Source organism: Vanacampus margaritifer, chromosome 4 (genome assembly GCF_051991255.1).
Source record: "Vanacampus margaritifer isolate UIUO_Vmar chromosome 4, RoL_Vmar_1.0, whole genome shotgun sequence".
Taxonomy (NCBI): Eukaryota; Metazoa; Chordata; class Actinopteri; order Syngnathiformes; family Syngnathidae; genus Vanacampus; species Vanacampus margaritifer.
The window spans coordinates 27,249,412-27,274,258 of NC_135435.1; the positions used below are offsets into that span (position 1 = coordinate 27,249,412).

At 38.2% G+C, this 24,847-nt stretch overlaps 1 protein-coding gene across 5 annotated transcripts in view; it reads right to left on the minus strand.

The window, feature by feature from the left end:
- Positions 1-12,983, minus strand: part of gpc6a (glypican 6a) — a 93,727-nt gene extending 80,744 nt beyond the window's left edge. The window contains exons 1-3 of one of the 5 annotated variants that reach the window (XM_077563687.1): positions 12,526-12,983; positions 11,941-12,016; positions 6,416-6,673 (exon numbers count right to left, since the gene is read on the minus strand). In XM_077563687.1, the coding sequence (XP_077419813.1) occupies positions 6,416-6,569 (154 nt within the window). In that variant the 5' untranslated portion in view covers positions 6,570-6,673; positions 11,941-12,016; positions 12,526-12,983. Of the gene's footprint in view, positions 1-6,176; positions 6,270-6,415; positions 6,959-11,940; positions 12,017-12,525 lie in introns of those variants that run through there. The other 4 variants (XM_077563689.1, XM_077563690.1, XM_077563686.1 and 1 more) reach the window with 4 other exon arrangements.
- Between the last annotated feature and the right edge of the window lie 11,864 nt (positions 12,984-24,847).

A 24,847-nucleotide genomic window follows, 5' to 3' on the forward strand; every position in this document is an offset into this window, starting at 1 on the left:
TGTAATTACTAAAAACGTGCAAAAACTAAGCAGTACTCGATTGTGAAGACGAAGCATTTAACAATTTTAACAATTCAGTTGTCCTGATTATTTTGGGCACCGTGAAGAAAACGCATCTTCGTAACTGAGCACTAAGTGAGCCAAAGCCTTTTCTCCTTGTTTGGACGGCAATACAGATTTGTCATATTCATAACAAAAAGCCTTGACGTTACTTTTACAGGGAAGAAGATGACAAGCAAAAGGAGCAAGAAAAAGCAATCGGGTTCATCCGATTTTAAAGGCACGGCAGGATCTCGGGGAGCTCGGGATCCTCTGCCGCTTCGAGGTGTGCTTCAGGCTTCTTCAAGGTTCTCCATGTTTTATTGACTAGAGCCTGTTACGTCGCTAAAAATGCGTTTTCTGCCGCCGTCTCTGCAATTGGACGCGGCGTCTGACAAGGCGGTGACAAAACCACCACCGGGGTTATAAAAAGTTTGGGGATTTTTCATTGTAGTCAATTTCACTACTTGACAGTTTGACTTTTGTTTTTAAATTCAGTTAGTTTTAATTAGTTTTTACATTATTATTTTTTTGCTTTGTTGATGCATAATAAATTAAACTACAATTCTCAAATGACTTTTTTTCTTTTGTATGGACATAAACCAAAACCAAAGAAAATACGCGTGAAATGAACTCCGAAAGCTCATTTGTGATGTTGACAAAGATAAAATCAAAATAATTTTTTTTGTTGTAATTAACTCATTCACTGCCATTGACGGCTATAGACGTCAAAAATTCATTTGAACTATTTCTATTAGTTAAACATTTTTTTTCTACTTTTGTTAAGAGTATTTATTTATTGTACATTTAGAGCATATATAAAATTTGTGATTAATTGAGAGTTAACTAGTGAAGTCATGCGATTAATTACAATGAAAAATTGTAATCGCCTGACGCCCCGAATTTTTAATTATCTTTAAGTCGCGTCAGGCGATTACAATTTTTTATTGTAATTAATCGCATGACTTCAATAGTTAACTCACGATTAATCACACATTTTATATCTGTTCTAAATGTACAATAAAAAAATGTCTAGGTTTTCATACTCTTGTTAACAATAGTGGGGAAAAAAATGTTAAACTAATAGAAATAGTTCAAATGAATTTTTGACGTCTGTAGCCGTCAATGGCAGTGAATGAGTTAATGTTAGTTTTAGTTAAATTTATAAACGCAAGATGAATTATGTATAGTAAATTTGACTCTATTTAGAGTGGGACCAAATAGACTCAGTTTTAGAGTAATATTTACACTTGGGAAAGAGTAAAATAAAGAATTGAAAAAAATAAAATAAAAGTCCCTCAATGGTTGAGGAACAAACTAACGATCTTCATCTTGGGAGACACACTACCACCTGAGCTATGCCCCTCCTACTGTGTACGTATATCCAAGAGGAGACCAAAAACATCTGGCCTTTTGGAGTTACGAAGATTCCAGCTGACACAAGCGATATACTAATGCACAGCAGGAACTGCGTGGCTCAGGGAGTAGATTTTTTCCCCCCAATTCTTTATTTTACTCTCTTCCAAATGTAAATATCACTCTAAAACTGAGTATTTGATCCCATTCTAAATAGAATCAAATTTACTGTGTAGCTTCAAAAATGTTTTTTTCAGTTCTTTTCCGCTGGTTTTCATGAACTATAACAACATTGCGGCCATTCCATTAAAGTGCCGTAGCAGCTGCACTTATACAAGGAATGGCTTCATGGGGGCCGCACTGCGCTTTCTTGTCCTTCAGACCGCCTCTCGGCGCCACAATTTATGCCACTTTTCATTACCATCATCTTATTTAGCAGATTTCTTCTCAAAGGGATTTGTCTAAACTTCAACGCTTACTTATGCAAACACCGACGCTGTAAATCATTAACTCTATTAGATTTCCTTTGTCAAAGACAAATGCGAGCGAAATCGTAGCGAGCGCGTCGAGTGATGTTGTTTCAAAGCTTTTAAAGAGTTACTTTTCATTTTCAAATGCTCTTTAAAGTGGATGTTTATATTTGGTGCCTTGGAGCGTTCGAGGGCTGTTGTGAACAAAGAGCAGGTAATAAAGTGGCGACGTGAGTCGCGCACAAGGACAAACATCTGACAAACGATCATATCCTGGAACAAATGCACTTGGGCGCCGTTGCTGTGCATCGGTAAACGTGACGCGGCTTTGTCAACATGCCAAACGCGATCACTAATGAAGCGTATTGAAGTTTCAGAGGCTGTTTAAAGACCACCACTTGGATTTCCCTGCATGAATAATAATTATGACAAGCAATTAAGCTAGAGGTTTCTAATGCTCCTTTATTGCTTTGCCATGCAATAATCCTTTTGGAAAAAGTCACTAATGTACTTGAAATTAATTACATCAGCTAATCATTTTCTTATTGTGTTTTTTTTTAAATACAAAGTTGTCACGCCGAAAAGCTGGAGGGGAAAAAATCAATTTGAGATTTCTGCTCTGACCATTTATGAGGTTCTTTATGTTCTAGATGAGGTTTAGGACTTTTGGGCCCATGAGACTACAGTTATATTTCCATATTAGATGGACTTGAGAATTTTAACTCATTCACTGCCATTGACGACTATAGACGTCAAAAATTCATTTGAACGATTTCATTTTTTATGAAAACCTAAAAAAATTTTTACTGTACATTTATAACAGATATAAATATATAAAACTATCATGCGATTAATTATGATTAAATGCCCCTTATCTTTAATATATATATTTTTCTTTTAATTAGGCGATTAATTTTTTTTATTGTAATTAATCACATGACTTCACTAGTTAACTAACGATTAATCACAAATTTCATATCTGTTCTAAATTTACAATAAAAAAAAATCTAGGTTTTCATACTCTTGTAAGCAAAAGTGGAAAAAATGTTAAACTAATAGAAATAGTTCAAATGAATTTTGGACGTTTATAGCCGTCAATGGCAGTGAATGAGTTAATGGTAATGTGTAAAGTCAAAAGGCCCTTTAAAAAATTTACATGAAGAATTAAATTAGAAACTCAACCTTCATAAACATAACTCTTATATTTCAATGCCCACATTCTAATTAGATTCATCACTATTTGCATTTAATTAACGATCAACTGTAGATTTACGATACTTTCATGAACCAACAGCTGTATAAACATGTCTTTTATTTGTCACTTCAGATATAATGATCACTGCAAATAATTATTTTATGGAAATTTGAAGCTTACAAAGTGAAGTAGCCTCCTCTGCAAAAGGTATTAAACGTTTGTGTTTTCAGAGCCGTCGCATGACAGAGCAGCTGATGGCGGGATGAACACTAATGCTTCTCATGCTGTTTACCACACGTTCCTATGAGCGGAGCTAATTCTCCTGAGGCCCATATATAACCTCTGCTGTATTTATGCAAAGGTTATTGGGAGACAGCAAAGCCCAATAACAAACTGTGTTTACTAGCATAGTGTAAATTGTAGTGATAGACCAATATGGGTTTTTTTCAAGGCCGATGCCGATACAGATTATCAGTAGTCAAGGAGACCGATAACCGATATTTCAAGCCGCTATTCATTTGCAGCAAAAGAGAAAATGTTTGCAAAGAAAAGAAAAATAAATAAATAAAATAAAAAAATTTAAAATAAATATATATATATATATATATATAAGGGGTGGGAATCTGAATGTCTCACGATTCGATTTAGATTTTTGGGTGTGCGATTCCATTCAGAATCAATTTTAGATTAAAAATGATTTTTGTTTCAAAATGATTTTTGTTTCAAAATGATTTGATTGACAATGATTTTTGCTTCAATTTATAGATGTTCAAGGGACCGTAAGGATCTACTCCAGTCTGACTCGCTAATGCTAATTTGTGCTCTACTCTCTGCACTTTTATCACTCAAAAGAACGGCTCCACGCTGCAAAAAAACAACTTTTATTGGAATAACTTGATCGTGACTTTTTCCTTCTACTCTCTAATGAGGCTACAACTTAACAGTGTATCAGACCGCGTGGAACCACACTGCCTCTCAGTGGCCAAATCGGGTACAACATGAACAGCGCTCCCAATAAAGACACACACAAAGGGAAGACAGTACAATTTTTTTTTAATAAAATCGATTTTGGGACATTTAAAATCGATTCTGAATCGTACTAAATGACAATCGTGATTCTTATGAGAATCGATTTTTTGGCACACCCCAAATATATATATATATATAAAAATTGACAGCTTTGTTTAAATATAAAATTAAAAAATATAGAATTAAATATAAAATAATAAAAATTAAAAACTAAGCAGGTAAAAAGTTTTCTACTCTAAATAAAGTTTTCCAAAATTTCAAATTTTTTGGGGGTGACTGTTAAAAATAAAAAGTGTAGAGAGTTTCCAGTGTCAGCATTATTTTCATCAAGTGCAAATTTAAATAAATCCATAAACGAAAAATCTCCCTGTGTGTCACTACAAATGCATGCGAATGAAGCTAATTTGGGGCTTTCGTCAGGGTTCGTAAAAGGATTCAAAAGATCTTCGCAGACAGTGAAAAATTGTCTGAATATGTTCGAAATGTCTTTGCGAGAAGTAAAAATGGTCTGAGAACATCTTACAAATCCTGATGAAAAGCCTAAATTCGCTACGTTTGCAAGCATTCACCAGATCTATCAGCCGATGCCGATATTTGGCAAAATGCAAAATATATGCACCGAGAATCGGCCCGGGCGATAATCGGTCTATCCGTATTAAATTGGTTGCTATTGATCTGAAAAATAATAGGCCTTATGAATGAGTGTTTTATTCCTCCCAGATGCATGTGGTGAATGTTTTCAGTGTCCTGATGAAGGCAGTCTTCCTTTACATCAAGGCAGCACTCATTACCACATGAAACAAGCCCACGAGTGAGAATAATTTACAGTCAGCGGAGTTTAAACAGCAACATTAACTTCAGCCCATCGGGCAGACGGTCCGTTCTCCCCGGCCGCTCCCAACATTTTCAGCTTGTAACGTGCATTTTGGAATCAAAACGTGTGTCTTGGCCATTATCAGCAAATCCCAACTACTTGAACGCATCTAAAGAGCAACAAGAACCTACTCTTTTTTTCTTTTATGATAGATTTCTAATATAACATCATTTCAACATGTTTGCTTATTTGATTTAGTTTTAGCTGCAATTAGCGGAAATGCCGACACATTGCACACTTTAGTTGGGGAAACTATTAAATGTAAATGGAATGAAGTTGCATTTTGATTCATTTAAATAAAATGCAAATGAGCCCTATCACTGCCTATGAGCAATGCTGATTGAGTGTGTGATCTTTTTTTTTTTTGTAAGTGGCAATAGTGATTAACTTCTGACCTCTCTCTGCATGTCCCTCCTTTCCTCATGCTTACAGACTAATCTTCTTCCCTTTGACCATAAATGTGATTACTGCCACGCAAGAGACAATAAAACCTCATATCTGCGCTGTACCAAAGAGCATGAATTAAAAACTAAGCTGGAGCCTTGAGGAATATATGAGAATTCACAACAGAAAGATTTGGTGCCGAGTGCATACAGCCCCCTACTGGTGAAAAATATTCTATGCTGAGTTGCATCAAATGTGGCACGCGGCATGATCTGCTGTTGAATATGAGCAACAGGTACTCGTGCCTGTTCTTCATTTACTACTTTTGTAAAATTGGTAACTAAAGTTGAATAAATAGAAGTGGACACTTTACTTCTTTTGGAAACAGATTGTATTTAAAATATTCAACCTGCGGGTGAAGTCAGCTTGATGACCATCTGGAGCTCAGAAAACACTTCATATAATATTAGTATTTGCTTATGTGCGATTAAATTACTGCTAGTAATTAAAAATAGCCAAACATTAATTAGCACTCCTGAGAGGGTTGTGTTTATGGCAATGTGAACATTTCAACTTTCATGGTGTGTTTTCCTTGTGTACAATCCTCTAAATATTGTCATATTTGAGTCCTGTATGTGTTTTCAATATGAATTGTTTCTAATGCGAGCAACCTCATTATCCCATGCATATATACTTTCCATCATCATCATCATAACTAAATAGCCATCGGAAAACTTACGAAACGGACAACATTCTAATTGTGCCATAAAAGTAACATCCATGCACTTTTACATCAATCTTATTCGATTTCTCGGCACTCTTTTCTTACCATGCACGACCATGTCAACAACGTGATTTGTTTCCGGACGACCATTGTTAATTAACGATGCCCTCCAATTTCACAATAACGATTATGACTTGGCCCCTTCTGCGAACAGGAGCGTGCTGATGATGACGTAGGAAGGTTGCGTGTCTCCCGGTTTCTGTCATTATAATGGCGTGAGAGGGGATGGATGACAAATGCCAATTGGGAGGAAGATGATGATGATGATGATGTGTCATCCTTACCTGATATTTCCTGATGAGGTACATTGACCAGACTGAATCCTTTGGCATGATACGCTTGCCTAACTTCGCTGCAGCTCCGAGCTTTGCTCTCAGCGCAGAAAGCGGTGGGCAGCAGCACCCACAAGGTGCACACCACCACTCGCGGTCCCCACATCTCAAACCACAGCTTGGAATCCTTGATGATGTCTCTTAGAAAGGATAAATCCACCAGGAAGGAAGGAAAACGAGATTTTGAAAGGACGCCTCTCGGATGGTGATCTTGACGTTCATTGAAAAAAGAAGCAAAGAAATCACTCGTCACTTGGCGTACGTCCTGCTCATCGCACGCCTCGTGGCTCGTCTCCCCCCCGTGTAACAAGAGGCGCCCGTTGGTTCCGATTGCGCTGAGCGCGGAGAAACAGCGATGCCCAATGATGTCAACTTGTCCCGCCGCCGACGTGTCAGTGTGAGTCGAGTGACGAGGAAATGAGACGCGCACAGCGGGCAGAGCAGACGAAAGGGAAGAGCAAAACATGGAGTGGAGTGGCCCCGACTCAAGCACAAGCAGCCGACGTCCACGGGCGCGCGCAGTCCTCTGTGTGCATCCCTCAGTGCGCGCAGCTGCACAAACGCGCTTGGGTGTGCGCACGTGCGTCTGACGGAGGGAGGAGGGGGAGGAGGGTGGTCGTGCGCGGGCCCCCGAAAACACATCCGGACACTGGATCATTTAATCCCCACTACACTCACTAGCTGCAACTTTAGGAACACATCCACGATCTAAATAGGACCAGCGCAGCTACCTAACACGTAGTCCGCCATTTTGGATTTACTTTACTCCATCCATCCATCCATCCATTTTCTTAACCGCTTATTCCTCACTAGGGTCACGGGGGGGGGGGGGGGGGGGGGGCTATCCCAGCTGGCTTCAGGCAGTAGGCGGGTCACACCCTGAACTGGTTGCCAGCCAATCACAGGGCACACAGAGACGAACAACCATTCATACTCACAATCACACCTAGGGGAAAATTTTAGTGATCAATTAACCTGCCATGGATGTCTTTGGAATGTGGAAGGAAACCGGAGAAAACCCACCGAGGCACGGGGAGAACATGCAAACTCCACCCAGGAAGGCCGAAGCCCGGGCTCGATCTCACGTCCTCAGCACTGGGAGGCGGACAAGCTAACCAGTCAGCTACCGTGCCACCGATTTACTTTACTGTTTTTTTTATTTTTATAGAATTTATCCCATTGTCTTCAAACTTCGCGTGTTTCATCTAAAGCGGTTTAAAGTCATTGAAAGCTTTATATTTTGTCGCACGCTTTTGCCGTTTTGAGGGTCTAAACCTGGGTGAAATTTCATGAAACTTGGACTTGGCATATAATCAATATTTTATAGATTTTTAATGTGATTTTCAATAAACGGCTCATAGCGCAACAAATCATTCCCGGTTGTACATTTGACCTAGATCTGTGAAACTTGGGAGGCACAAAAAACAGCACAAGACCTACAAAAAAAGTATTTTTATAACCATGTGCTAAACAGGACGTCAAACATTTTGCATTTATTTTGGAATTGGGCAGCATTTTTTTCAAAGAGGGCATATTTTATCAAACTTCTCCTACATAATATTTCCAATCGCCTTCAAAGAACGATGTTGCTATATTTGAGGGTCTAAACATGTTTGAAAATTTGTGAAACTGCACAGACATAATAATAAATCAATAGCCAGATTGCTCATTGTGATTCACTCAAGGGAGTTCTCCACAATATCAATCCGGGACTGCTCCACAGTGACTTGCACGGGAAGAGAATTCAACTTGCAGGGCAAGGCTTTATTTGGATTCTTGACCGAAGTGCTACCACCAACGTGCAAATACCCCAACATGGCCACGGTTGCGAGGGCCCTTTATAGCTGCTCACAGTTCTCGTTTGTAATTTTCTAGAATCTCAGACATGAAGAACTATTGAAACCACAAAATCAAGTAGATATCGTTTAATTGGCATAAAGTTTGCCTGTCTAAAATAAACATTGCTGCTAGGAAGGGGCCCCATTAAGGAAATTACCAAAGCTTGCCATGTCATTTCCGTGTCTGCAAGGGTTTCCAGTTGTGCTGTTGATATGGACCAGTGACAGCCGTCTCTTGAGCCCCCTTCAGCTCGGCCCCTGGGCGACTGCCTGCCCTTTTGCCGAATCTCTCTTGCATTCAATTGCTCCTCTCTGCAGTGGCCAAATAATTAAATATCTCGTACTCTCACACTGGATGAATCAAAAATATGGCCATTGGCAATACTGAACACAAAAATTCAGTTTAAAAGAAGGAAAAAAAAAGCCAAACAAAATACAAAGGAAGTCAAATTTGTTTGAATTTGAACCCTTTCTTTAATTTTTTATTTTTTTTTTTAAAGATAAGCACTCCGATTTCAGCCTCTCTATGTGTTTTATACTTCCGAATTGCTGTAGTTGTCCATGAAAGCACAAAAACAGACTTTGTGTTTTAACATAAACAAAATCTTCATGGTCACAAGCTTTGACTTTGAAAAACTGATGAATAGTTTTGCAGAATTTAATTTTGAAACAAATACTAATTTTTTCAAACTTATATTGAAATAATTGATATCCATCTTGATATCCAATAACCTACCGGTCCATTTTGTGCAAGATTTTTGCCACATAAAAACAATGTGTACAAGTTCAAACTCTCTTAACATCAAGTTGACTAGAAACATGTTCTTCTTGACCTTTAACACAGCTTGGCTATCTTTCATTGAATATGTGTACTCGCCTTGACATGGATAGATCATGCTGTAAGGCCTAGTTAGGTTGAAAATATTGACTTGTGTAGTCGCTGCTTATGGAGACGCATTGCTCACCTGTGTCATTAAGTTTTAATTACATTTCGTGAGTCGTTTTATTCCCCCCCCTTTGCTTCACTGGGTAATCAGCCCCTTGCCTTTACTCATGTTTTATCACCTGCAGTTAATTGATCCCACACACTGTCAAACACACACACACACACACACACACACACACACCGTTGACACAAAAGTGTAATTCAGTGCTTAGAATGTAGCATACCAGTACACAATACTGCTGAAAATGACAGTTGCACCCACTGGTCTCTTAATTAAACCACGCATGTTTAATAAGTGCTTAAAAAAATATTTTTAAAAAAATAGCAGGATTAATCCAAACCAGAATGTGGCGTGATTCTAGGGTGGGCGTGTGACACTGGGTCATTTCAAATCAGAGCCGCTGGATGTAGCTACAGCTTGCTCAGTTTTATCCCAATACAAGTTAGTAGCAGGTCTCATCTGTATTGAACATGTGGTCTTAACTCACTACCACAACAATTAAGTCATTTAACTCATTCACTGCCATAAATTCATTAATATATATATATATATATATCCCATCCATCCATTTTCTTTACCGCTTGTCCTCACAAGGGTCGCGGGGGTTGCTGGAGCCTATCCCAGCTGGCTTCAGGCAGTAGGCGGGGTACACCCTGAACTGGTTGCCAGTCAATTGCAGGGCACACAGAGACAAACAATCATACTCACAATCACACCTATGGACAATTTGGAGTGTCCAATCAACCTGCCATGCATGTTTTTGGAATGTGGGAGGAAACCGGAGTACCCGGAGAAAACCCACGCAAGCACGGGCAGAACATGCAAACTCCATCCAGGAAGGCCGAAGCCCGAACTCGATCTCACGTCCTCAGCACTGGGAGGCGGACGTACTAACCAGTCAGCCACCGTGCCGCCCTATATATATATTATTATTATTATTATTATTATTATTAAAAATTAGGGGCAAGAGGCGATTATTTTTTTTTATTGTAATTAATCACATGACTTCACTAGTTAACTCACAATTAATCACAAATTTGTTCTAAATATACAATGAAAAAATTCTAGGTTTTCATACTCTTGTTACAAAAGTGGAAAAAAAATGTTAAACTAATAAAAATAGTTAAAATAATTTGACATTTATAGCCGACAATGGCAGTGAATGAAAAAAAGAAGAGAAAAAATAAATAATTCGGGGCGGCAGGCGATTAAAGTTTTTAATCATAATTAATCACATGACTTCATTCGTTAACTTGCGGTTAATCACAAATTTCATATCTGTTCTAAATGTACAATAAAAAAATTCTAGGTTTTCATACTCTTGATAACAAAATTGGAAAAATGTGTTCAACTAATAAAAATAGCTCAAATAAAATGTTGACGTTTATAGCCGTCAATGGCAGTGAATGAGTTAATTCAATCATTCATCAATACTCCCAAAATGTTATCTTATCGGATCCTGTTCTTAAAGCTTTAGAAAATCATTGTATTCTGCAATTGACATTTTTCTCAATTTCACTAGAATTTGTGTTTGCAGTTAAATCTAAAGGAAAGACGACTCTACTCCAGAACAATGTGAAGAGCGCTATAAAAATTGATCACTCTTTGACCTCTTCTGCGTACTTGTCTTTCCCAGACGGTCAGCATCTTGATCCTGCTGCATAGTTTAGTGGTCTAGTTGGGTGTTTGATGGCTTGGCTTTGACTTGCTCTTGGGCTGCTTTGCTCTATCGGGCACATGGCGTGGTGAACAACGAAATCTCAAGGCATTTGAGAGTGAAAGGTGCAGATAAGGGCTAACAACACAGGACTAAAAACAAAACATTAGACTAATTGGCTGAACCCCTGAAATCCTATTAAAAAGCAGTGGAAGGAACTGAACCGTGTAGTCGGGATAAGGCGCCCTTCTAATCTGAGACAGCTGGAGCAGTTCGCTCAAGATTAGGGGGCAATATACCTCGCCACCGGTGCTCAAGTCTCATTAAAAGCTACAAGATATATTTAATTGCAAGATTGTCTCAAAAGGTTATTTAACAAATTATTAACTTGGGTGTATACTCATTTTTGGTTAGGTTTGCTAGTTCCCATTTGTACCATTTGGGGTTTTTACCCAACAATTTTGCCTACGTGTGTATCACTATGAGGTATGTTGAAAGTTTTTCACAGTCTGAGAATAAATCTGAAAGTCAAAAGAAAAAAGCATGCTGCCGTCATCTCAATCGTTTAGAGTAAGGTGGTAATTTTAGCTGTCTTTTTCTAGTCTTGGCCTTGTGACAATATCAAATTGTGTTTGATATTATCACAAGTCTATCAATGTGATGACATAACAGAACCAACAAGCAATAGAAAAAGCTTTAGCAAAACTGGAAACAGGAGACTCAATCACAAGAGCGACATGGACGAAGGGTAAACACTGCCGAAAAAGCGACTGCTCTGAAGAACATGGACTGCCCAGTTTTTAATTTAATTTCGTCAACAAAAACTAAACAAAAATAATTTTACCAAGACACGTTTTAGTCACAGGATTAAAACTAGACTAGACTAAAACCCTCATTAATAAACAATAACTGGTAGGGGTGTGCCCCAAAAAAAATCGATTCTCATAAGAATCGCGATTCTCATTTAGTACGATTCAGAATCGATTTTAAATGTCCCAAAATTGATTTTATTTAAACTATTTTATACTGTCTTACCTTTGTTGGGAGCGCTGTTTATGTTGTACCCAATTTGGCCACTTAGGGGCAGTGTGGTTCCACGCGGCCTGATACACTGTTAAATTGTAGCCACATTAGAGAAAAAGAGGAAAAAGTCACGATCAAGTTATTCCAATAAAAGTTGTTTTTTTGCAGCGTGGAGACGTTCTTTTGAGTGATAAAAGTGCAGAGAGTAGAGCACTAATTAGATCATTACCATTCCTTGAATATCTATAAATTGAAGCAAAAATTATTGGGGATCAGACAAAAGTTTTCCATTCAAAATCATTGCACATACTATACATACATTGCTAAAAAAAAATGTCAAAAAAACTTCTCTCAATCCGGATCAACATTACCGTGGCCATCTCCACTTTATGCCCACTGACCAAACATTAAAAGATTAGCTTCTTCTGATTTAACAGGGGGAAAAAATAAGGAAAATAGCAGCCCACATGTTTCTTTCTATAATAAATCCCCAACATATGAATGAACGCAATCAATGCCTTCCGAGAGGCTTTTCTCAAACTGGATTGTTCGCAGGTTTTTATATATTACATTTAATCTACAAAAGTTATGACTTACTTTTTAAACACGTCTAGTAGTCATTCATCCATTTTCCGAACCGCTTCTCCTCACGATGGTCCACACCAAGCTGGAGAGCCTCCTCGCTGGAGCTCCAATGTCCCGGTGCTCCAATGTCCAGCCATTCTCTGCACAAACTATTGTGACTGGCGTGATGAATTATTTCAAAAGTCGAACTTTTCGACGGCGCGCGTTTCTTTCGAGTGCTGTTGTGGAGCGCTCCTGCCGACAGTTGACGCTGTCGAACCGGCCACGGCGAGCGCCGACCACACGAACGACGCTGAGCTGCAAGCCTGCACTTTTATACACTTGTGGCTTTTTCTGGCAAAAAGACAGATGTTTGCCCCGCGATTGCTGCATCGGCGGCGGCGGCGGCGTTCTCGTTTGGTTGCAGCAGCCCAGGGGTTATTAGCTAGTAGGCTACACTCTAGTTTGTGTTTTGTTTTGAGTTGCCTCTAAACTGCGGTGGCGCAGTGCTGCCACCTATTGGCTTGGCAGATTAAGGTATGACAGGCTTCTTGTAAGCAGCGGGTGGTGCAGGCGCTGCACGGCAATATAAGGTATCCAAAAGTATCGATACTTACTTAATGGATAAATGCGGACAGTATCGCGATGTAATGCCAAACGATATTTCATAATAACAACAATGTTAATCCTACCGCTAACTAATGCTGGCTAACTTACTAGCTCGCAGCATGGAGCCATAGTAGCTAGTTGTTGATATACTGTAATTGTGTGTGAAGTTGTTATTTTTTTTTTATCAAAAAGATGAGAGAAAAATATACGAAAAAATAGTTTTAAATCCGAAATGTTCAACATTATCTGCTGACAAAAAATATACAGGGGTAAAATGATTGTCCTGACTAAAACTAGACTAAAATGTTGACTGTTTCTGTTGACTAAAACTTGATGAATAAAATAATGTTTTCTTGGACTGAAATAAAGACTAAAATGCTAGATTTATAGTCGACTAAAAATGGACTAAATAAAAACGGGATGAGGTTGACTATGTTTAAAAACTAACAAGCGTGATTGAAACTGGACTAAAACTGAGACGGAATTTAAAAATGGCTGATAAAATGAACACTACTGTCCATAAGGGGATATCTAAAAAAATTAATTAAAAAAATCTGGTTTTAGTCTTGTAAATAGTGACCCTTCAAATTCACAGTCTTTACATTTCAGTCCGAGACTAGGCTAAGACTAAAACCTCTCTAACGTGTCTTTAAATGTGAGCAGGTGTAAGATGATAGCTTTCCAAAGGTATTTTCTAAATCTTCTCAAAGTCTTCCGATGCACAGGCAGCATTCCATGCACTATGTCACCAATGTATCTGTAGTCAGTGCAATTAAGATGTCCAAAACGAAGGATAATAATCCCTTGTGTCAAATCTCAACACGGTGTTGGTACTACAGAAGAGGATACAAGCAGCCACTTGTGTCATGGAAATGAAATGGAAAATCAAATGAATACAGCCTCTGAATATTAACGCAATTTAGTGCATTTGTTTGATAAGAAGTAACACATTTTGTCCTTGATGGATTGCAAAGTGCCACAGCCACTGAAAATGAAACACTTAGCGACTGATGAGATACGTCTGAAGAAATCATTTCTTTCTCTCACGCAGCATAAATATTTCCATTGTCTGGTACATCTGCCAATATTGTTTGATTATTTTTTTTTTTTATACATCTGCGACATACACCCATATAAATGTTGACTCAGACCAAACACATTGATTTTAGTAACCAACATATAAGTCAATAAACAAAATCGATTTTGGTTTGGGCTCACATCTCAATGCCAGCAGCCACAAATGCCCCAAATCAAATGTGTTTTCCCTTTTCGGCCGCAGTTTTATTTGCACAGTATTATCACAGCCCGGCTGAGTTAATAAGCCTTTGCTAATGAGGCCTCACGTTGATGGCCAGGAGGTGATCCTGCTAGTGGATCGATAGCTCACCATGAGGAGTCAGCACAAGGTTCATCATGACTCACTCGCTGCTCCGTGGGGAAAAACGCAGCTTTCAACAGCAAAACGCATTCCTCCCTCAACTAGTGGTAATTGTACGTACATGGATCATTGCTTTAAACGTATATTACATTTTAAACTCAAATGTGCTGCCTGACATATAGGCAGTTAACGATATGGACAAATGGGCTGGGATACATTGCCATAAAAACTGCTGGGAGTGAAAATGCAAATGGAGCCGTAGTCGTACCACCAGAATGTCGACAAAGTGCCGGTTATCTGACGGCTCTTACCATTACACTAACAGCATAATATAATAATGTAGTGGCGTGAGATTTAATTGGAATGTTTTGGTAGTCAGACTGATGCCAAAAAACTAATACGAAAAACTTGGATGGGCTGTAGTAACCCAGTGGAGTATACAATGACATGCACAAATTGGCACATAAAAAATACATTGTGAATTAAGAGGAAGCAGCATTGGATAATAAAAACACCGAAAAGTTTATATGAACTCATTCACTGCCATTGACGGCTATTGACGTCACAAATTCATTTGAACTATTTCTATTAGTTTAAAAAAAACAAAACAAACACTTTTGTTAACAAGAGTATGAAAATCTAGTAGAAAAAAAATTGTACATCTAGAACAGATATCAAATTTATGATTAATCGGGAGTTAACTATTGAAGTCATGCGATTAATTAAAAATTTAAAAAAAAATAATCGCCTGGTGCAATCAAAAAAAGAAAAGAAAAGATTATTAAAGTAGGAGCGTCAGGCGATTACATTTTTTAATCGTAATTAATTGCATGACTTCACGAGTTAACTCACGATTAATCACAAATGTTATATCTGTTCTAAATGTATAATTAAAAATTGTAGGTTGTCATACTCTTGTTAACAAAAGGGTAAAAAGAAAAAGTTAAACTAATAGAAATAGTCCAAATTAATATTTGACGTCTATAACCGTCAATGGCAGTGAATGAGTTGATTCAATCATTCATCAATACTCCCAAAATGTTATCTTATCGGATCCTGTTCTGAAAGCTTTAGAAAATCATTGTATTCTGTAATTGATATTTTTCTCAATGTCTCAATTTCACTGGAATTTGTGTTTGCAGTTTTAAAATGATCGGCATCTCGTTGCATACAGTTGCTTGTGTGCGATGCCCGCAGTAAACAGATGAAGAATAAGGTCACTTTGTTCACATTAGCACAGCAGGCAGTGGAATGAATAATTCAGGAAGATATATAATTCATGAGCGTTAAAGACAAATATGTGCAATTACAGTAAAGAAATAAAAATATATCTAACTTAAAAGGAACAGATCGGTTTAGTGATCTGAGGATGGAATGTCATCAAGATTTTATTTTTACTTGGAAAGAAGCACCAAAAGGTCTTTATTTTTACAATTTACAAAAATCTGAAAAATGGTAATCATTTTGCACATTTTGACTAAACGCTGGTGAAGTAACATAATAACCCGAAAAGTAGACTAAAGATGAACAAACATGCAGCAAACACATAATTCATTGAATGTTTTCCATACTACATTGAAAACGACTCCTACAATCACACTAATTAAGGATAAATAACAAGAGTCTAATCTCGGAAGAAACTTTACATCCAAGATGTTTGTGCCTCCTAATGATTTCAGGTGAAGACATAATCAATAACCCGCATGTTGGCCAAAATGTTAAATCACAGTATGCCCATTCCTTAATCATGTTCACACAACATGGAAAAGGTCATGTCAGACGAGTGTCAATCCATGCTTGTTTGGCCTTATTTAGATTAAACAAGAACAACTGGTTCACCTTTACTTTCCTGTCTGCGCTGCAGTCCTTTGTTTGGCGAAGCACACCATTGAAATTCACCTCAGAGAGTGAGGGCGGCAGAAAATGTGGCATAAGCGTTTCACATAAACTACACAGTATAAAACGGCCGCGTCTAATCAATGGTCACATCTACATGCTCTGTTTTTACATTTCCAGAGGATTTTTTCTTTTTTCTTTCAACAAGTCTCAAGATGAGTGGCAGGGGAAGGGGAATGGCCACGTGTTTGATTTTGCCATTTAAACAACGTGGCATGACACTCCATGCAGGCACCCGAGAGAGATAACGAGAGAATGAGAGTGAGAGATACAACAACAGAACGCCTACGTAAGCCTGTAACCTTTACCAGTCAAGTGCAGCATTAAAATTTATCTCCTCTATTAATCTTGGGACAACAATAATTTACTTTAAAATATTGCACTTGTGAATGCAGACTTTTGTATAGTTAAAATCAATGAGCATTAAATGGAGCACGGCAAATGGGCAAAATAATTCATGCATTCAATCGGGATCCATCAAATCTTATCCATCCATCCAACCATCCATAATCCATCTGTCTGTCCGTCTATCATCCATCTGTCTATTCGTCTATCCGTCATCCATCCATCTGTCCATTCATCCATGTATCCATCATCCATCCAACTCTCAGTCCATCCATCCATCATCCTTCCATCCACCACCGTCCATCCATCAATCTATCCATCATCCCTCCATCCATCTGCCCATCCATCCAACTTTCAGTTCATCCATCCATCAATCAATTCATCCATCCATCCATTGTCCGTCCATCCATCTGTCCATCCATCCAACTTTCAGTTCATCCATCCATCATCCATCTGTCCATTCCTCCATCATCCGTCTGTCAATCCATTCATCTATCATCCATCCATCTGTCTGTCCATCTATCCACCAATCATCTATCCATCCATCCATCATCATTGCATCCACCGTCATCCATCTGTCCATCCATCAATCCATCATCCATCCATTGTCCGTCCACCCTTCCATCCATCTGTCTGTCCATCATCCATCAATCCATCTGTCCATCAATCATCCATCCGTCTGTCCATTCATCCATCTGTCGATCCATTCATCTTTCAGTTCATCCATCCATCAATCAATTCATCCATCCATCCATTGTCCGTCCATCCATCCATCTGTCCATCCATCCAACTTTCAGTTCATCCATCCATCATCCATCTGTCCATTCCTCCATCATCCGTCTGTCAATCCATTCATCTATCGTCCATTCATCTATCGTCCATCCATCTGTCTGTCCATCAATCCATCAATCATCTATCCATCCATCCATCATCATTCCATCCACCGTCATCCATCTGTCCATCCATCAATCCATCCATTGTCCGTCCATCCATTCAACTTTCAGTCCATCCATTCATCATCATTCCATCCATCCATCCATCAGTCCATCTATCCATCATCCATCTGTCCATCTACCCATTGTCCATCCATCCTTCCATCCATCTGTCTGTCCTTCATCCATCTGTCCATCTGGCCACCCATCATCCATCTGTCCATCCATCCATCAGTCAATCCTTCCATCCATCATCCATCCATCCATCCATCCATCCATCCAACTTTAAGTCCATCCATCCATCCTTCCATCCATCCATCCATCGTCCATCATTACGGGTGAGTTTAGTCAAGAGCCCTGGTCAGTCACAGCAAATTTGAATTCACCGCTTGGAATTACAGTGATAAGTATGCACATAGGCGTGCATTCAAACACACAAAGTAATGATGGAAGAGAGACAGCAGCAAATGATTTTGAAGAAAAATAAATTGCAAAACTTAAGTAAAAGAAAAACAAAATAAACCAAAGAATACAAATTCACCACAGACTCATAGAACTTGAATCAACATTTCTTCTTTGGACATTCTATTTCTTCTTCTGTTGAGCACATTTCTTCACATTCTCTCAGCTGCACTTCTTTATTGAGTCTCATATGGAAAATGATTCATTCTTGAACTGCCTTCGCAGTGACGAGGTTGACATTTCCCCCTCTGTGAATGGGAAAAATGTAAGCCTCAGATCAGCTTTCCAACTCAGGAGATTTAGCTGACCTTTAAAAATGCAACAGGGGAAGAAAGAACCTTGCCTTGAACTTCAAATGCAATTGTGCGCTCTTAACTCGGCTTTTCAACAATGGTTGAAAGACAAAAGTCAAATATTAATTCCTAATTCAATTAAATGACATTAAATGAAATGATATGCAGCACAGCATATAATGGCAGTTCACATGATCATATGTATTGGAAAGGTCGTGAGGATTAATATGTGGGGGACATCAGAGTCATGACAATCTTAACACTACCAGTTTCCTACATGCATTCACCAAACAATTATTATTTTTTCTAATTTAAGACATAGGTATAGGGTTTACTGGTGACAAAATGAAGAGGCAGAGTAAATGTTTTTTGTATTCCTCATCTCCATGCAGCTTAATTTATTTCTTTATAACTCAAGTGCAGAATTGAGAGGCGTAATTATACGGAAGGTGAAAACAATAACTCTGTTTAGAGCATGCAGGATCCAATTAAGCTCAATGCAAAACGAGCAACATGGTGATGAGAAGGAAGCGTTGTACTTACGACTGAGATAATGACCAGGTGCAAGGTTGCGAGTGCAGCCTGGTAGGTGCGAGGCTGAGGAGAGTGGCAGAGGTTGGTGCGGTTGTGACAGCAGCAGAGAAGATTGACAGCTACAACACCAACTGGTGTCACGGTCTGAAAAGTGAACCGGAGATGGGGGGGCACAAAAGGTGAGCATCACCGGAGGAGGGTTTTTCTTTTCTTTAGAAAGACCTTGGTAAATTTAGATTGGGGTGGTCTTTGAGAACGGGATGATGCCGAGCACTCATTTATACTAAATTGAACATGACAACATAACAAGCCGTAGCGCAGGATGCCTCATTGCAAAAAAAAAAAACAAACAGGCTGAGCAAGGATGCATTTGGATGTTGTGATCATTCTTGGCAAGAAATAGTAGCAGTAATAGTCCCTGTGACGATGAGAGTAAGCTCCTTATATATTCCGTTGATTTGGTTTGTTTGGTTGTTTTCCCCACAAAAACAAAATGACAAATCCTTGAAAATCATCACATTGATTTATTACACAAGGCCAGCTTGCTTTTTAAAGAGGCACTCTATTTTATGTTACATTAAAATACTTTTTTTCCCCCTTTCAAATTCAATACATAAGTATGGGGCAGGGTTCACCAATTCCGGTCCTCGAGGTCCGGAGTCCTGCAGGTTTTAGATGTTTTCCACCTACCAACACACCTGATACTAAAAATCAGGAAACATCTCAAACCTGCAGGACTCTGGACCCCGAGGACTGGAATTAGTGAACCCTGGTATAGGGTTTACCTGTAAACCAAAAAAAAAAAAAAAGAGTAGCCGAATTGTATTCTTTTAGTTTTGCTAGACTAGAATTGCTCAACTTGGTGCGTGTTTGCTAATGAAAATCTTCGCGTTTGCTCGTGCAAATCTGTGCACCAAATAGGGCTTTGTATTGCCAACATAATCACAATAAAATGTGTGTCACGATACGATACATATCGCGACACGTGTATCCTGATACATGACCTTTAAGGTGATACGTATCCTAGTATTTTATATTATTTTACATACATTATTTTTGGGGGTTTGGTTTAGTTTATTGAATATATAAATGCAATACAAAATATAAAATAAAAGTGAAAGAAAGAAAATAAAATGAAAATAATTATTAGTAAAATTATCATTTTCATTTTCATATCATGATTATGTACAATAAATTATTATATTTAATAATATATCAGTAAAATAGAAAAACACAAGCAAATGAAGAAAAAAACAAATAATGGAAAATAAGCAGAACATGCACTTTACTTAAATGCACAGGTATTAGTGTAAGTTATAATCCTTATCCATTGCTTTCGAGTCATTTGTATACACAAATGATATTTTTATTATGCTGGTTGGCAAAAATGTTTTAGCAGCGCTTCCAATTTACCGCCAGCATCGTGTCTGGTCGAAATGTGTGCGCACTGCACAGCAAGGAGCAATTTTAGGAGTTGTGCTAGGAAACTTTATGAATGAATGTGGCTGTGCCATATCGATTCTGATGCCTCCATATCTAAATGTGTATTGTAAAGATGCCCACAATGATATATTCCCATATTGATTTTTGTTTTTAGCACACCCCTAGTAGCAAAGTTACCCAATACAATCCAAATAAGCACATTTTAAAACAACAGTGATGACCAAAGTGCTTTTGAAAGAGAAAAGCAATAAGACATAAATAAAGCCAATGCAGCACTGAATACCATAGTAAGAATTAAATAAATAAAACACTACATTCGCAACTCTTTATGGATGGTCAGGGAACACTAAGGAGAAGAAGTGAGTTTTAAGAAGTGATTTAAAAACTGCTACAGTGGGGGCAAGCTGATGTCGAGGGGCAATTGGGTCCACAGTTTGGAAGCCACTACAGTATACCGCCGAGCTCTGTCTCCGCTTTGTCCTAGGAACAAAACACACTGTAAAAAATAAAAAATAAAAACTTTTTTTTTTTTTACAAAAGTCAATTGTGTTCAAGAGTTAAACATTTAGTAGCATAAAACATATACAGAACAGCTGCTAAAAAGCAAATATGAGTCAGCTGCAAGCATCCCTGTGGTCCAGTAGAACATAATGGAAAAGTGAGGAGGTGGGTTAATAGTGCCTGTCTATGCCAAGAAAATTAGCTCCCTTGCCAGTGTAAATATATCACAATGAAATGATTGCTTCCACTAAAATCTTATAAAAATGAGATATACAATAGCTGGCTGCAAAAAGTCTCACATTACAAACACATTGGATTACGTTACTGCAACCTAATGAAAGATATCAAACTCATTAATCTACACCACGATGACCGGAAAAGCAATACCAGCAAGTTAATTCAATTTCTTCTGTATTTATATTGATAGGTCAGCACGGTTATCAATACATCTGTACTCCGCAGCATAAAGAATCGCCACACCCCGAACAGAAATGTGTCGTTGTTGTTGTTGTTTTTCTGCGGTCGATAAAGTGAGCGCTACAGCAGTTTCATATAAAAGGCTTTCAGAGCAATAGAGCGATTGTTTTGATCCCTCGGAATTGTTAGCTTGCATTTAGCATCTTGCTAACGGAATTACAGTACACTGGGCACCAGTTGTTCCGTATAAAACCGACCGGTGTGCCAATGATACACACAGACAATTCATACAAATCAGGTATGTTTGTTGATTTGAGCGGTGCTGAGGGTGTGACAAAAATCGATTTTAGATAGTAAAAGAGTGTGTGTATACTAAATAGTTAGCATTAGCCATTAGCATTGTAAGTTATTAGATGGGTTTACATGATGATTATCAGTGAAAGCTACCATCTAACTGTCAGCTACTTCCTTTATTTATATAAACGATGTGTTGTATTAAATAAACGATTAAAATCAATGTTGTCCTACATGGATGATTTGTCCAATGAACGTAACACCACCACAACAGACACACATTTACAAAATAGATACATTTTCCAGATTAAAATGTAACAATGGATGCGCCTGAAAGGGTTTTCTTCAGTTGCTGTGTGAAGATTGCGCATCACCTCTGGCTGTCATAAAACACATTCGTTTCTGGAACACAGCCAAGCGCCTCACGCGCGTGATTGTTCCGGAAGCTCTTCCCGTGCAAAGGAGGCCCGTCCTGCTTTTCTCAGATTAGGTTACTAGCTTCTGTATCATCATGCATTTCATCCCAATATTCTCTAGCAAATGGCTTTGTTCTCAAATAAGCCGCACTAAAAAATGCAGCATTTTTCTACATCCAGTAAATGCTTGAATGTTAACAGATTGTTGTCTGTTTGCTCCATAATGACAAGGATCTGAAGTTGACAGCAAAAAAAAAAAGATTTCATTTAAAATGTCATAATTTTGCATAATAATAATTATTAACTCATTAACTGCCATTGAGGGCTATAAACGTCAAAAATTAATTTTAACTAGTTCTATTAGTTTAACATTTTTTTTCCACTTTTGTTGAGAATCTAGATTTTTTTTATTGTACATTTAGTTTTGTACATAAAATTTGTGATTAATCGCGAGTTAACTAGCGAAGTCATGCGATTAATTACGATTAAAAACTTTAAGCGCCTGATGCCCCGAATTTTTTATGATATTTTCTTTTCTTTTCTTTTTTTAATTCATTCACTGCTGTTGACGTCTATAAACGTCAAAAAATAATAAGATTGCACATGTGTATTGGGTGACACCAGGAATGTCAATTTTTTCCCCACTAAAGGTTGAGGTGAAACAAAAACAGTATCATCAAACATGCCTGCGTTGGGACATGTTCGCGGAGCCTCTAGAGGTGTTGGACTCATCCACCGTTGGCCTCCCAGGAGCTGCTCTGTATCAGTCATTGCTGAAGGATCAGAGTGTGGCCTGAAATTAACTGGATATTGATTCTGTGCACAGCAGTCCCCCCGTGACAGCTATTTGAAGCTAAATCCCTCTCCTCCACATTCATACTATATGGCGACTTAGTGGGGATTCCTAACGTTTTCAAACAATGGGGGCGGCGTGAGAGCTCGAGTGGGCGTCATGTCTTGTCTAATGCACCCGCAGGGGCAATAAACGAGAAGTTAAATTCAAAAGCGCTCCAATATGGAAAGGCTTCTTTGATTTCTTATAAGGGATTGCTTATCCTCTAATACCTATCAAAGACAGGAATTTTATTTAGTGTGATTTAAGGTTACCAGACATCTTGAATGCCACATATGACTTCACTAGACATAAACAATCACAATCCGATACGATTTTTTTTTTTTTACATTAACTGCCATTGACGGCTATAGACGTAAAAAATTCATCTGAACTATTCATATTCATTTACCATTTTTTTTCCATTTTTGTTTACAAGAGTATGAAAACCTAGATTTTTTTTATTGTACATTTAGAACAGATATAACATTTGTGATTAATCATGAATTAACTATTGAAGTCATGCGATTAATTACAATTAAAAAAAATTAATTGCTTGACGCCCCTAATTTCTTTAAAAAAAAAAAGATTTAAAAAAAATTCTAGCTTCTCATACTCTTGTTAGCAAAAATGGGAAAAAAAAGTTAAACTAATAGAAATAGTTCAAATGAATTTTTGACGTTTATCCTCAGACCATGTCTAAATGTTGCCACAAGGTAGACAGACTCCTGGTCTAACATGTTTTTTATTCATTTAATCTGATGATCGATGTGATTTTATTACGTGATTATTTTGTTAGTTAAAAGGACAGTCAGTGATCCCTAGCGCCATCTGTTGGTAAACTAGTAATTCATTCATTTAAAATTTTGACTATTTATGTCAATAGTATGCAAAAAATAGGTTGTATCGAATAAATGTATTTTTTTTTAGGTAATTATAGATCTAGTAATCACAAATTATTTTTACATGGCTGTAGTCTCACCTTCACAAGAGGCTGCCATGTTTCGCCTCCATCTTCCACCTTCCACATTTGAGGCCTGCAGGTGGTCGTCGCCGAGTCCCGTGATTCGGGCTCCCGTCGCTTGTCACCTTCTGCTTTTCTCTCACAAGCCCGAAATTAGCTCATTTGCTCACCCAAAATAGTGATAGGAGTGTGGTCTCTCTGAGCCACCGTAGCGTGCGTGCTTCGAAATGCATGAATTGCTATAGCGGCATCTAGTGGTCACTCTCTTTGTGGCTTAATGATCGACATCAGAAAGAAGGTTGCAATATAAGCACAGCGCTGTAGGAGAAAGAAGATTGAGGTTCATCATGCCGCAAAAATGTACCGTACACACAAAAAAATGACTCTGAAAACTGATAATTGGGTTTGCGGCTGAGTGAGCTATGGTTGAGTTGTGCAGTGACAGCAGCCATTAAGTTGTGTACAGAAAGCGCAAGGCTGCTTGTCAGCCACCAGGGAGATATCAGAGCTTTTTAGCAGAAGAGGGGAAGCGTGATAGACTACCACACCCTTGCGTAGCTCCTACTCGATGAGCAGCCAGACCACTTAAAGAATGCCGGCGATTGCCCACCCCAAATCCGCAAACTGCTTGTTATGTTGCTGAAATTCATGAATAATACATGAGCAATCAGGGATAAGTCGTGGTTTCTTAAAATCAACACATGTATCCGTGCCTTCTGTTGACACTTTTGAGGATGGTGAATATTCATCAACATTCAGGGGTTCTGTGTTGATTTGTGATTTGGTTTTTTTTAGAATCAGTTTTTTTGGTTTATGTTTTAGTGGTAAACCACTTTTTTTAAGGCAGCGGGAATGAAATGGATTTTATTTATGAGTGAAAAATGAACTGAGCTACATGAAAAGAAGAAACTTTTAGGATTTGTAACTGGGTCTGTATTTTATTTTTTTTAAAGGGAAAAAAAGACTGATATTTAGGAGTTGCTTTTACTTTGGGAAACTGACAGTCCCGTTCTGTAATGACCACGAACAACATCCTGTC